Source organism: Ahaetulla prasina, chromosome 10 (genome assembly GCF_028640845.1).
Source record: "Ahaetulla prasina isolate Xishuangbanna chromosome 10, ASM2864084v1, whole genome shotgun sequence".
Taxonomy (NCBI): Eukaryota; Metazoa; Chordata; class Lepidosauria; order Squamata; family Colubridae; genus Ahaetulla; species Ahaetulla prasina.
Genome location: NC_080548.1, coordinates 29960409 through 29972457, shown reverse-complemented (window position 1 = coordinate 29972457; position 12049 = coordinate 29960409). Strand labels below are relative to the sequence as shown.

Genomic DNA, 12049 nt, shown 5'->3' with positions numbered 1-12049 from the left:
GGTCAAAGATATTTTTTTTCAAACGGGCAGAATGAAAAGACCTATGTAGCAACAGAAGGGTGAGCAATGAACAAGTAGTGGATTATCAGTTGTTACCCAGCTCTCTGAAGAAGACTGCGATGCTGGGAATGATGAAAGGGAAGAGAAGAGGATGACCTGGCGACACAGTGGTTAGAATGCAACATTGCAGGCTAACTCTGCCAAGTGTCAGCAGTTCAATCCTGACTGGCTCCAGGTTGACTCAGCCTTCTGTCCTTCCGAGGTGGGTAAAATGAGGACCCAGATTGTTGGGGGGAGAAGAAGCTGACTCTGTAAACTGCATAGAGAGGGCTGTAAAAGCACTGTGAAGCGGTATATAAGTACTAAGTACTATGGCTAAAGGTTGAGGGAAGAACGGAAGAATCCAGTTAGATCATTCCTACAGAATATCTATTTAGAATAGAATTTTTTATTGGCCAAGTGTGATTGGACACACAAGGAATTTGTCTTGGTGCATATGCTCTCAGTGTACATAAAAGAAAAGATACGTTCATCAAGGTACAACATTCAATACAATATTCATCTAATAACCACTCAAGAGTTCACATAATTGGCATATAATCAATCAATCACGTCCAATTTGGTAACCTCTTCTGGGCTTGAGATGAAAAAGAATGAAACAACTTTCGGATTTTGCTGATTAGATAAACCTTTTGCTAGAGAAATAACTAGTCCATATTAGTAGGTAAAAGTAAGAAGCTGAGGCTGTAATGTTATTACCTTATTTTATTGCAATAAAAGAGTTGTAAATCAATATTTTTCTTTTCTCCCCCGTTTCCTCTTCACTTCTTTCTCTTGCTTTTTCCCTCCCCCATTTCCCACTATTTTCATTTTCTTTTGTGTTTCATATCTTGGGGGGGAAAAAAATCAATGTATTAAAAATCAATCAATCAGTCAATGCTTCTAGTTGCCACCCGTCATAGATCTACAAGGGGGCGAACCAAAACCTTCAAACAGGGCTTGTGAATTCCGTTTTTATGAATCAGCAGTGCAGGTTTTCAAAATTCATTCTGCTGCCCTGCGTCCCCAGATTGAAAGAGTAACAGCAGCAACAGAGGCACCGTGTGAAGATCTGAAGGGACAGAGCCCCTTTTGGAGAATGGGAGGAGGAGGTCTATCTACGAGCTCATCAAGAATTGATGCCAACTTGACTCAAACAATACCAGCTACTACACCACCTCTCCACAAACTTTGAGCTTACTTGTTTTACACAGATTTGCAGATTACAACTCCGTTGAGTCACACCCCGCCTCCCCCCATGAATTAAATCAATTATTATTTCATTTTTTTTAGTCCTGCTCAAATCAATACATTCCCTCGAAATGAATAATCTACATGTATCAATGAAGGCAGTTTAGCATCTTCGGACAAACTTCCACGAGTCCAAAGTGATGCTACGTTTACACGCTCAGGAAGTGCCTCCAACTTTGTGCAACCAAGTCTACATTTCTAAGATATGAGCCAGGAGAAGATATACTCTCTTGAAATGGCACCGTCCCTTTCTCTCCAAAACAGTGAAAGCAGTTTTATTTTGTTCAGTCCAGCCTTAACTATAAGAGCTGGAGCCAGACCGTAAAAGGACGTACTATGATTTAAGTATCAAATACAGGCAGCAAAGATTTCTTTACACTGGACAAATATTTCAGTCTCCTTCAGTTTTCTGCTGAGCTCTACAAGCAGGGTCCCATCCAACCTTACTCTCTTGAACAGCAGTGTGCAGGAAGCAGTCCGTCCGTCTCTTAGGTGTGCGCCGAAGGCACCTCTATCGGGATATCCGGTAACAAACTGCAGCTGTTAATAATGTCTATTTTGTCTGCCACGGCCCGCAGGTCGTCCAGAACCAGCCGTATGTTGTGCGAAGCGTTGATGATGCCGTTTTGGGAATTGCTCAGCTGTCCAGTAATGGCTCCAATCTCCTTGATGGCGGTTTGGTAAACCTGTTTGACGGTGTTGTGGATGTCGTAGTATAAACGGGCGTTACTCTCCACCAGCTTCTGCTGCAAGAGGGAGCTATATCGGCCCCGGTGTTTGATGTGAAGGGCGGGTTTCTCTTCGACCGCCGTGGGGGACTCCGAATCTTCGTTCCTGTAAACGATCAGGGGTGGTAAATCCGGCGTGATCAATTTCGCCTCGGTTTTCGATCCAGCGAGGTTTCCGGCTTCATCTTCCTCGTCTGTCTCAGAGGCTTCCCCAATGACTTGAACTCCAGAAGGGTTTCCAAAGGCAGCCCGAGAAGCAGCCGAACAATTGATTTCTTCTTCCGAGTCGGTCTCGGAGGCTTCCCCCTGGATGACGGTTTTGTACCTTGGAGAGATCATTTCTGGATCACCTTAAAAGAGGAGAGGAAGCACACCTGAGAATCGGAGAGGCAGGGTCATGAAACATCTGCAAGGAAACCACCAATCCTAGAGAGCACCAAGACCTCACAGTTCTCCTCCTCCTCCCCGTCCCCCTTCCTCCTCCTCCTCCTCCTCCTCCTCCTCCTCCTCCTCCTCCTCCTCCTCCTCCTCCTCCTCCTCCTCTCTGCCAACCCCCCTCCCTTGCAGCACTGATGATGTTCCCTAGTTGGGTCATGAAACGTTTGCAAGAAAACCACCAAGCTCAGAGAGCACCAAGGACCCTACATTCTGCCTCCTCCTCCACCAACCCCAACCCCAACCCCACACCCACACCCTTGAAGCCCTGATGATATTCCCTAGTTGGGTCACGAGACGTCTACAAGAAAACAACCAAGGACTCCTCATTTCAACCCTGAACCTCAGAGACCCGTCTTCCATTGGGCCTCGGTGGATCGTTCGTCAGCAAACGGGAGAGGAACCCAGCTTCGTAACAGCGGCTGGGAATTGCGGGCTCTGCCATCCTCTGCAAACCATGCGCATCCGGCCCCCACCTCTCCCGTCCTCCCCTGCAGGGTGTGGAAAGGGGGCACCGCTGCATGCCAAAGGGAGCCCACTCCCAAACCTGCGTGCAAAAGAGTCTAAGGCAGGGATATCCAAACTTGGCCCCTTGAAGAGTGATGGACTTCAACTCCCAGAATTCCCTAGCCAGCAACGTGCTCATATTTCTAAAGATCTAAGTGCCAGAGCCCATTGTAACAACATTGCCAAAAAGGCACTAAGAGTTGTTAACCTAATCTTGCATAGCTTCTTCTCTGATAATATTGTACTACTAACTAGAGCATAGAAAACATTTGCTAGGCCAGACCTCGAATACAGCTCATCTGTCTGGAACCCGCACTGCATATCAACCAATAGATTTAAACTTAATGTCAACCGCTTTAATCTAGATTGCAGAAAATATGACTTCTGTAACAGAATCATCAGTGCTTGGAATACTTTACCTGACTCTGTGGTCTCTTCCCATAATCCTAAAAGTTTTATCCAAAAACTTTCTATTATTGACCTCACCCCATTCCTAAGAGGACCATAAGGGGCGTGCATAAGCGCACAAACATGCCTACCGTTCCTGTCCTATTGTTTTTTTTTCTTCTTCCTATATATATATATATATATATATGCTTATACCTCCTTATATTTACTCATATATGTGTTTATATACTATATAATCTTTTTGTATGATACCTACATATATTGCTGTGACAAAATAAAATAAAATAAAATAAATAAATAAATAAATAAAAAGCTTGGAGACCCCTGGCTGGGATGGCGTTGCCAGGTCCTCCAGCTGCTACTTGTGACTCTTAATTGCTACTGTTGCCATTTACCCGCCGAGCGATGCAGACACTCACCTTCCCAAGTAGGAAACAGCCACTTCCTCTTGGAGGGGGGGGTCACCTGACGGATCATGTGACCGTTGCACGGGCTCGCTCGCTCGCTTACCCACCCACCCCCGCCGGGGGTGCGTGGATCTCTGCTGCGCATGCGCTTGGAGAGGGACCGGGCTTGCCTCGCAGTGACAGCCGGGGGGGGGGACGGAAAAGGGCGCGCATGCGTCGAGGTGTCCGCCGGGGAGGGGGTGGAAGCGATGGAGGAGCGGGAGGGGGAGGGTCGCTTTCGTCCTCCCCCACCCCCAAATACAGGGTCATCCCCTTCCCCCCACCCCCCACCCCCTCTGGTCCCGTGGCTGCTGAGCCTTTCCGAGTGCGCAGGCGCTCCAGGGTTTGCAATGCAAAAGTGCAAATGCAAAAAAAAAATTTATTTTAATTTTTTTTTTTTGGACATAGTGGCTAAGAGTCTGCAGGGAGGAAGAAGCTGGAACGCCAGTCCCGGAATGCCGCAGCTAGGGTGTGTTAAGACGGGTGGACTTCAACTCCCAGAATTCCCCAGTCTGCAATTTAAGACAGGTGGACTTCAACTCCCAGAATTCCCCAGTCTGTAATTTAAGACAATGGACTTCAACTCCCAGAATTCCACAGTCTGTGTGTTAAGACGGGTGGACTTCAACTCCCAGAATTCCCCAGTCTGTAATTTAAGATGGTGGACTTCAACTCCCAGAATTCCCCAGTCTGTCTTTTAAGACAGATGGACTTCAACTCCCAGAATTCCCCAGTCTGTTTTAAGACAGGTGGACTTCAACTCCCAGAATTCCCCAGTCTGTCTTTTAAGACAGATGGACTTCAACTCCCAGAATTCCCTAGTCTGTATTTTAAGACAGGTGGACTTCAACTCCCAGAATTCCCCAGTCTGACTTTTAAGACAAGTGGACTTCAACTCCCAGAATTCCCCAGTTTGTTTTAAGACAGGTGGACTTCAACTCCCAGAATTCCCCAGTTTGTTTTAAGACAGGTGGACTTCAACTCCAGAATTCCAGTCTGTATTTTAAGATAGTGAACTTCAACTCCCAGAATTCCCCAGTCTGTATTTTAAGACAGTGGACTTCAACTCCCAAACTCCCAGAATTCCAGTCTGTATTTTAAGACAGGTGGACTTCAACTCCCAGAATTCCCCAGTCTGTATTTTAAGACAGTGGACTTCAACTCCCAGAATTCCACAGTCTGTGTTTTAAGACAGGTGGACTTCAACTCCCAGAATTCCCCAGTCTGTCTTTTAAGACAAGTGGACTTCAACTCCCAGAATTCCCCAGTTTGTTTTAAGATAGGTGGACTTCAACTCCCAGAATTCCCCAGTCTGTATTTTAAGACAGGTGGACTTCAACTCCAGAATTCCCCAGTCTGTCTTTTAAGACAGGTGGACTTCAACTCCAGAATTCCAGTCTGTATTTTAAGATAGTGGACTTCAACTCCCAGAATTCCCCAGTCTGTCTTTTAAGACAGGTGGACTTCAACTCCCAGAATTCCACAGTCTGTGTTTTAAGATAGTGGACTTCAACTCCCAGAATTCCCCAGTCTGTAATTTAAGACAGTGGACTTCAACTCCCAGAATTCCACAGTCTGTGTTTTAAGACAGGTGGACTTCAACTCCCAGAATTCCCCAGTCTGTCTTTTAAGACAAGTGGACTTCAACTCCCAGAATTCCCCAGTCTGTATTTTAAGACGGTGGACTTCAATTCCCAGAATTCCCCAGTTTGTTTTAAGACAGGTGGACTTCAACTCCCAGAATTCCCCAGTCTGTATTTTAAGACAGGTGGACTTCAACTCCCAGAATTCCCCAGTTTGTTTTTTAAGACAGGTGGACTTCAACTCCCAGAATTCCACAGTCTGTGTTTTAAGATGGGCTTGGAGTCCCAGAATTCCCCTGCTGGCCTCTATTAAAATGAGTGGACTTCAACTCCCAGAATACCCAATACCCAACTGTTGTCTTTAAGATAGGTGGCCTGAGCCTCTCCCAGAATTCTGGGAGTTGAAGTCCACCCACCTTAAAAATTCGCGGAACTTGAGAAATACTGGTTTAGATCTTTTTTTAAAAAAAGTTTTTTATTTTATTTCTTATAAACATATCGTAAATGTACATTCTAATCACACATATACATATATTTTCTAAAAGAAAGAAAGAAAGATTTTTAAAATTATATTCGGAGTTGCTCTTCTACCCTTTCTTCTCCCTTATTTTACAACAATCCTTTCTCCTTCTGCTCTCTTTCCCTTCCCTGCCTTCTTTTATTCTTTCCTACTTCCCCTTCCTTTCCTCCTCTCCTCCCTTCTTCCCCGCCCCCCCTTTCTAATCTCTCCTACTCTTTGACTGGTTGAGATCTTTTGAAGTGTGGCCTGCTGTGGATATCAATCGGCGGAACAGTTTCATTTACTTTGGAGGATGAATGAGCCCAGTTTTTCTTTTAAAACCTCAAAATTTGGAAAAAATGGGCATTTCTGCCATCATTTCACTGCCTGGCACAACAATGCTCAGTGGGCATCCACAGCAGGCCTCTCCTTAAAAGCTGATGTCCGCCCAGCATAAAACACCCTGGAAGTGCCACCAAATACCTGGATCTTACTATCCTATGTGGGAGACACGTGGAGAAGCAAAGAAGTATTGGACAAAAATTAAGACGTGGTTGGAAGAGATGATACAACAACGTACTGAGTTGAAACTAGAAATATTTCTGCTAGCGATTTTACCTGAGATTTATAACATAAGAGAATGCATATTTAATTATTCATGTATTAAACCGCAGCTAGAATTGTATTTGCACAACATTGGAAAAGTGAAGAGATTCCCATTGAAGAGAATGTTGGTTAGGAAAATATTAGTATGTGCAGAAATAAAACAGATTAACATTAGCGAGTAAGGAGAAAAAACAACCTGAATATTATATAATATGGGAAGTATTTTATCAATGGTTGGAGAATAAAAAATGGAGTTTGGAAATGAAGACTAAAGCAGGGGTCTTCAACCTTCGTCCTTTTAAGACTTGTAGACTTCAACTCCCAGAGTCCCTCGCTGAGGAACTCTGGAAGTTGAAGTCCACAAGTCTTAAAGGGACCAAGGTTGAAGACCCCTGAACTAAAGAATAATAGAAAATAAATTAAGCTAGAGATACAAATAAGATGAAAATTATTAGTACACGTAGGAGGAGAATGACAATGTTTAATGTTAATATGGTATTATCCCTAGAAGATATTTAGAAGAAAATGAAGAGCTTTACAGTGTTTAATTGTTTAATATATTATAACTATGTCCAGAAATATTTTACAAGAAGAGTTCTCCATTCCTCTGAAAACAACAAAATACCTTATCCCACCAGACTTGAAATCCTAGGCTTAGAAAACTTGGAACTCCGTCGCCTTCGACAAGACCTAAGTTTAACTCACAGAATCATCTATTGTAATGTCCTTCCTGTTAAAGACTACTTCAGCTTTAACTGCAATAATACAAGAGCAACCAACAGATTTAAACTTAATGTCAACTGCTTTAATCTAGATTGCAGAAAATATGACTTCTGTAACAGAATCATCAGTGCTTGGAATACTTTACCTGACTTTGTGGTCTCTTCCCATAATCCTAAAAGTTTTATCCAAAAACTTTCTACTATTGACCTCACCCCATTCCTAAGAGGACCATAAGGGGCGTGCATAAGCGCACAAACGTGCCTACCGTTCCTGTCCTATTGTTTTTCTTTTCTTCTTTCTATATATATGCTTATACCTCTTTATATTTACTCATATATGTGTTTATATACCATATAATCTTTTTGTATGATACCTACATATATTGTTGTGACTAAATAAATAAATAAATAAACTTTTAAGTTTAGAGAAATAATGTGAATGATGTTGCGTATGGTGAAAGATGTTGCACAGAGTTGTTTGTAGCCAGATCACACGCATGTGGAATGTTTATATTCCTGTAACTGAAAAATAAAAAAAACCTTTTTTAAAAAAAACACACCCTGGCTTAGGGAATTCTGGGAATTGAAGGCCACCCATCTTAAGGTTGAGAAAGGCTGGCTTAAGGGTGAAGATGGCCATTGCAAAAAAAAACAACCAACCTCTTTAATAGCCAGGGACCGGATCTTTCCTGCACGTTTAGAAAGGAGAAAGAAGAGCTGTTGATGAGTACTTCTCGTACCAAAGCCACGTCCCTTTCTCAACCACACTGCTTCCCCCTGTTTTCGCAGCAAGTGAAGAGTGCGGTGCAAAATCGGGAACCGCAAGAGAAAAAGGAAGAATGAAAAACCTGCTTTCCTGAGCAGTATGCACACACACACAAAAAAAAGGTGCGAAAACGAAACCACCATGTGCCTTACTCTGTACTTCCTGCATTTGCTCTGAAGTGGTCAGGCAGAAATCGAGCTGCATTAGCAGGGCGTCGACAGGTGCTGAGGAGCAGAAAAGAGAGCGAAACCAGTCGGTGGCACATAGAGTAGATCTGCGTTTCTCAATCTCAAGGCCCTTGGAAAACGGGTGGACTTCCAACACCCAGAATTCCCCAGCCAGCCATGCAGGCTGGGGAATCCTGGGTGTTGAAGTCCAAGAATGCTGTCTAGGGAGTTTTGGGTGTTGGAGTCCATACACGCTGGCTCAGGAATTCAGGCAGTTGAAGTCCACACACGCTGGATGGGGAATTCTGGGTGTTGAAGTCCATATACCTTAAAAGTTGCCAAGGTTGAAAAACATGGAATTAGGGTTTTGGCATCCAGCCCCTTCTGTCTGTCATCTGATGCCATTTTTTACGACTATTTTTTGACTCAACAACTTAGTTCCTTTTTTCAGTACTTAATTTGCAAATTTCCTGGATTTTGTCTTTCTTTCTTTCTTTCTTTCTTTCTTTCTTTCTTTCTTTCTTTCTTTCTTTCTTTCTTTCTTTCTTTCTTTCTTTCTTTCTTTCTTTCTTTCTTGGTTGACTTTATATATAATATAACAACAGAGTTGGAAGGGACCATGGAGGCCTTCTAGTCCAACCCCCTGCCCAGGCAGGAAACCCTACACCATCTCAGTCAGATGGTTATCCAACATTTTCTTAAAAATTTCCAGTGTTGGAGCATTCACAACTTCTGCAGGCAAGTCGTTCCACTTATTAATTGTTCTAACTGTCAATTTCTCCTTAGTTCTAAGTTGCTTCTTTCCTTGATCAGTTTCCACCCATTGCTTCTTGTTCTACCCTCAGGTGCTTTGGAGAACAGCCCGACTCCCTCTTCTTTGTGGCAACCCCTGAGATATTGGAAGACTGCTATCATGTCTCCCCTAGTCCTTCTTTTTATTAAACTAGACATACCCAGTTCCTGCAACCGTTCTTCATATGTTTTAGCCTCCAGTCCCCTAATCATCTTTGTTGCTCTTCTCTGCACTCTTTCTAGAGTCTCAACATCTTTTTTACATCGTGGCGACCAAAACTGGATGCAATATTCCAAGTGTGGCCTTACCAAGGCCTTATAAAGTGGCACTAACACTTCACGTGATCTTGATTCTATCCCTCTGTTTATGCAGCCCAGAACTGTGTTGGCTTTTTTAGCAGCTGCTGCACACTGCTGGCTCATATCTAAATGGTTATTCACTAGGACTCCAAGATCCCTCTCACAGGTACTACTATTGAGCAAGGTACCACATATACGGTACCTGTGCATTTTGTTTTATTACAGCCTATTCGCCCATGGTGACTCAAGGTGGTTTACAGAATATAAAGCCACATTTAAAACAATAAAAAGCAGATCCCATGAGCCATTTAATGGGTTCCATCCCACTCTGAGTTCCCCAGGCCCGCTGGCAGAACCAGGTCAGGTGTAGAACTACTTTCCTGCATAGGTGCTTGGTTCTTTTTCAATTTACAGCCATGATGGTCAATCTCAACCCAATCTTGCATGATTAAGGGGCTGGAGGCCAAAACATATAAAGAACGGTTGCTGGAATTGGATAGGTCTGATTTAATGAAAAAAAGGACCAGGGGTGACATGATAGCAGTGTTCCAATATCTCAGGGGCTGCCCCAAAGAAGAGGGAGTCAAGCTATTCTCCAAAGCCGCTGAAGGCAGGATGAGAAGCAATAGGTGGAAACTAATCAAGGAGAGAAGCAACCTGGAATTAAGGAGAAATTTCCTGACAGAACAATTAACCAGTGGAACAACTTGCCTCCAGAAGTTGTAAATGCTCCAATACTGGACGTTTTTAAGAAGAGATTGGATAACCATTTGTCTGAAATGGTATAGGCCCTATACTATAGGGTTTCCTGCCTAAGCAGGGGGTTAAACTAGAAGACCTCCAAGGTCCCTTCCAACTCTGTTATTCTATTCTATTCTATTCTATTCTATTCTAGTCTAGTCTAGTCTAGTCTAGTCTAGTCTAGTCCCAAATTTACTCTATTCAGAGAAGTTGGTTTTGAGTTTAAATTGGAACCGAGCCTTATCAGAGTTTATGGATTATGGAAAAGGAACCAAAGACATATTGATAACTGAAATAGGAAGGGCAACAACAGTGGTGCCATATTGCTGTGGCATCATCCATTAGCCAACATGTTGGGCCACTTTATAATGCCTTGGTAAGACCACAGTTGAAATATTGCATCCAGTTTTGGTCACGATATAAAGAAGAGGCTGAGACCCTAGAAAGAGTTCAGAGAAGAGCAACAAAGGTGATTAGAGGACTGGAGGCTACAACCTATAAAGAACAGTTGCTAGTTTAATGAAAAGGAGGACTAGGGGTGACATGATAGCAGTCTTCCAATATTTGAAGGGCTGCCAAAAAGAAGAGGCGGTCAACCTGTTCCCCAAAGCACCTGAAGGCAGGACAAGAAACAACGGATGGAAACTAATCCAAGAGAGAAGCAGCCTAGAAATAAGGAGAAATTTCCTGAGAGTGAGAACAATTAACCAGTGGAACAGCTTGCCACCAGAATTTGTGGATGCTCCAACACTGGACAGGCTTTCAAGAAGAGACTATATCAACCATTTGTCTGATATAGAATAGAATAGAATAGAATAGAATAGAATTTTATTGGCCAAGTGTGATTGGACACACAAGGAATTTGTCTTGGTGCATATGCTCTCAGTGTACATAAAAGAAAAAGAAAAAAAAATACATCAAATCTCCTGCTTGAGCAGGGGGTTGGACTAGAAAACCTCCAAGGTCCCTTCCAATTCTGTTATTCTGTTATTCTGCACTTCGGACTCGCACTAGTATCTTATTGGTCTTTAAGTCAGCCCCATATAAATGTTGTGGTTGTGGCTGTGTGTAGGTGGCATCCGACACACCGATGTTTTCTGAAAAGCTCAGAACACCCTCATGTTGTATGAAGTTCGTCTTAAGGCAGGGATGTGCAACTGTGGCAACATTAACAAGCCACGGACCTCCAACTCCCAGAATCCCTGAGCCAGCATCAGCTGAATTGAAGGCCACAGATCAGAAAGTTGTTATAGTTGCACACCCCCTGGCCTTAAGGGATAGGAGCAGTTCCAGTATGACATTCTGAGAACCAACTATGCAAAGTGAAAATTTTGAGTTTCTCTCTTGTTTTTACATCGTGGATTCTGTCTGAGGCGCCTTGATGGTAAATGGTGGGATTTCTCGAAAGGAAAATCTTAAGTTCTCACAGCTGCTGGAGGACTGGTTCATGTGGGCGAGCAGTTCTTCTCCATCCCCTCATTCTTCGTCGTCTTTGGGAGCTGGCCAGTCCAAGAAGACTGGCAGAAGACTTTTTGACTATTTGACGCAAGGGCGACTTGCCTCAATCTCTAGCCAAAGTGACTTTTGGCTGGAGTTTCCCCAAAACTCAGTTGGTGCTGAGAAAGGCTGAGGGCCACTCCAAGGGAGAACTTTGTCAATGAGCGAGGAACAAGACGTAACTCTTTTCTTTGCTGGTGGTTCTTTAAATGGTTGTTCTGCTTTATTCTGGTGGTCAGACCCAAGAAATTTGGCGTGGGGAGAAAAAACAACAACAGGACATTATTGTCCTTGTATCTTCAGTGGAGGAAGCATCTCAAACAGATGTTGGAAAATAACACGCAAGGCAGTAAGAGCTGAGTTGCAGGGGGAAGATTTACGTCCCTCTCGTTTTAAGAGTTTGCTTCTGCTTCCCGTTTGGAACTCCTGACAAATAGAGGAATTTACAAGGCTGAAGTTCATAAGAGGAAATGGGGGCTCCAGAAAGGCTTTGCAGGGCCCACAAATGCTCTTGGCCTGAGCGATGTGTCTTTAATCTTTAATATTCAAACCATGTCATGCT

The 12049-nt window shown here is 43.5% G+C and overlaps 1 protein-coding gene across 2 annotated transcripts; it reads right to left on the bottom strand.

The window, feature by feature from the left end:
* Window positions 1–790: 790 nt before the first annotated feature.
* BLOC1S3 (biogenesis of lysosomal organelles complex 1 subunit 3) lies at window positions 791–3936 on the bottom strand. Of its 2 annotated transcripts, none has more exons than XM_058195700.1 (2): window positions 3788–3936; window positions 791–2368 (listed from the first exon to the last, which is right to left on the bottom strand). In XM_058195700.1, the coding sequence occupies exons 1-2, from the start codon at window positions 3918–3920 to the stop codon at window positions 1779–1781; spliced, it is 723 nt and encodes a 240-aa protein (XP_058051683.1). In that variant the 5' UTR covers window positions 3921–3936; the 3' UTR covers window positions 791–1778. The 2 variants fall into 2 exon arrangements, with proteins under 2 accessions (XP_058051683.1, XP_058051685.1); XM_058195702.1 differs by having other exon boundaries at window positions 794–2392; window positions 3788–3910.
* Between the last annotated feature and the right edge of the window lie 8113 nt (window positions 3937–12049).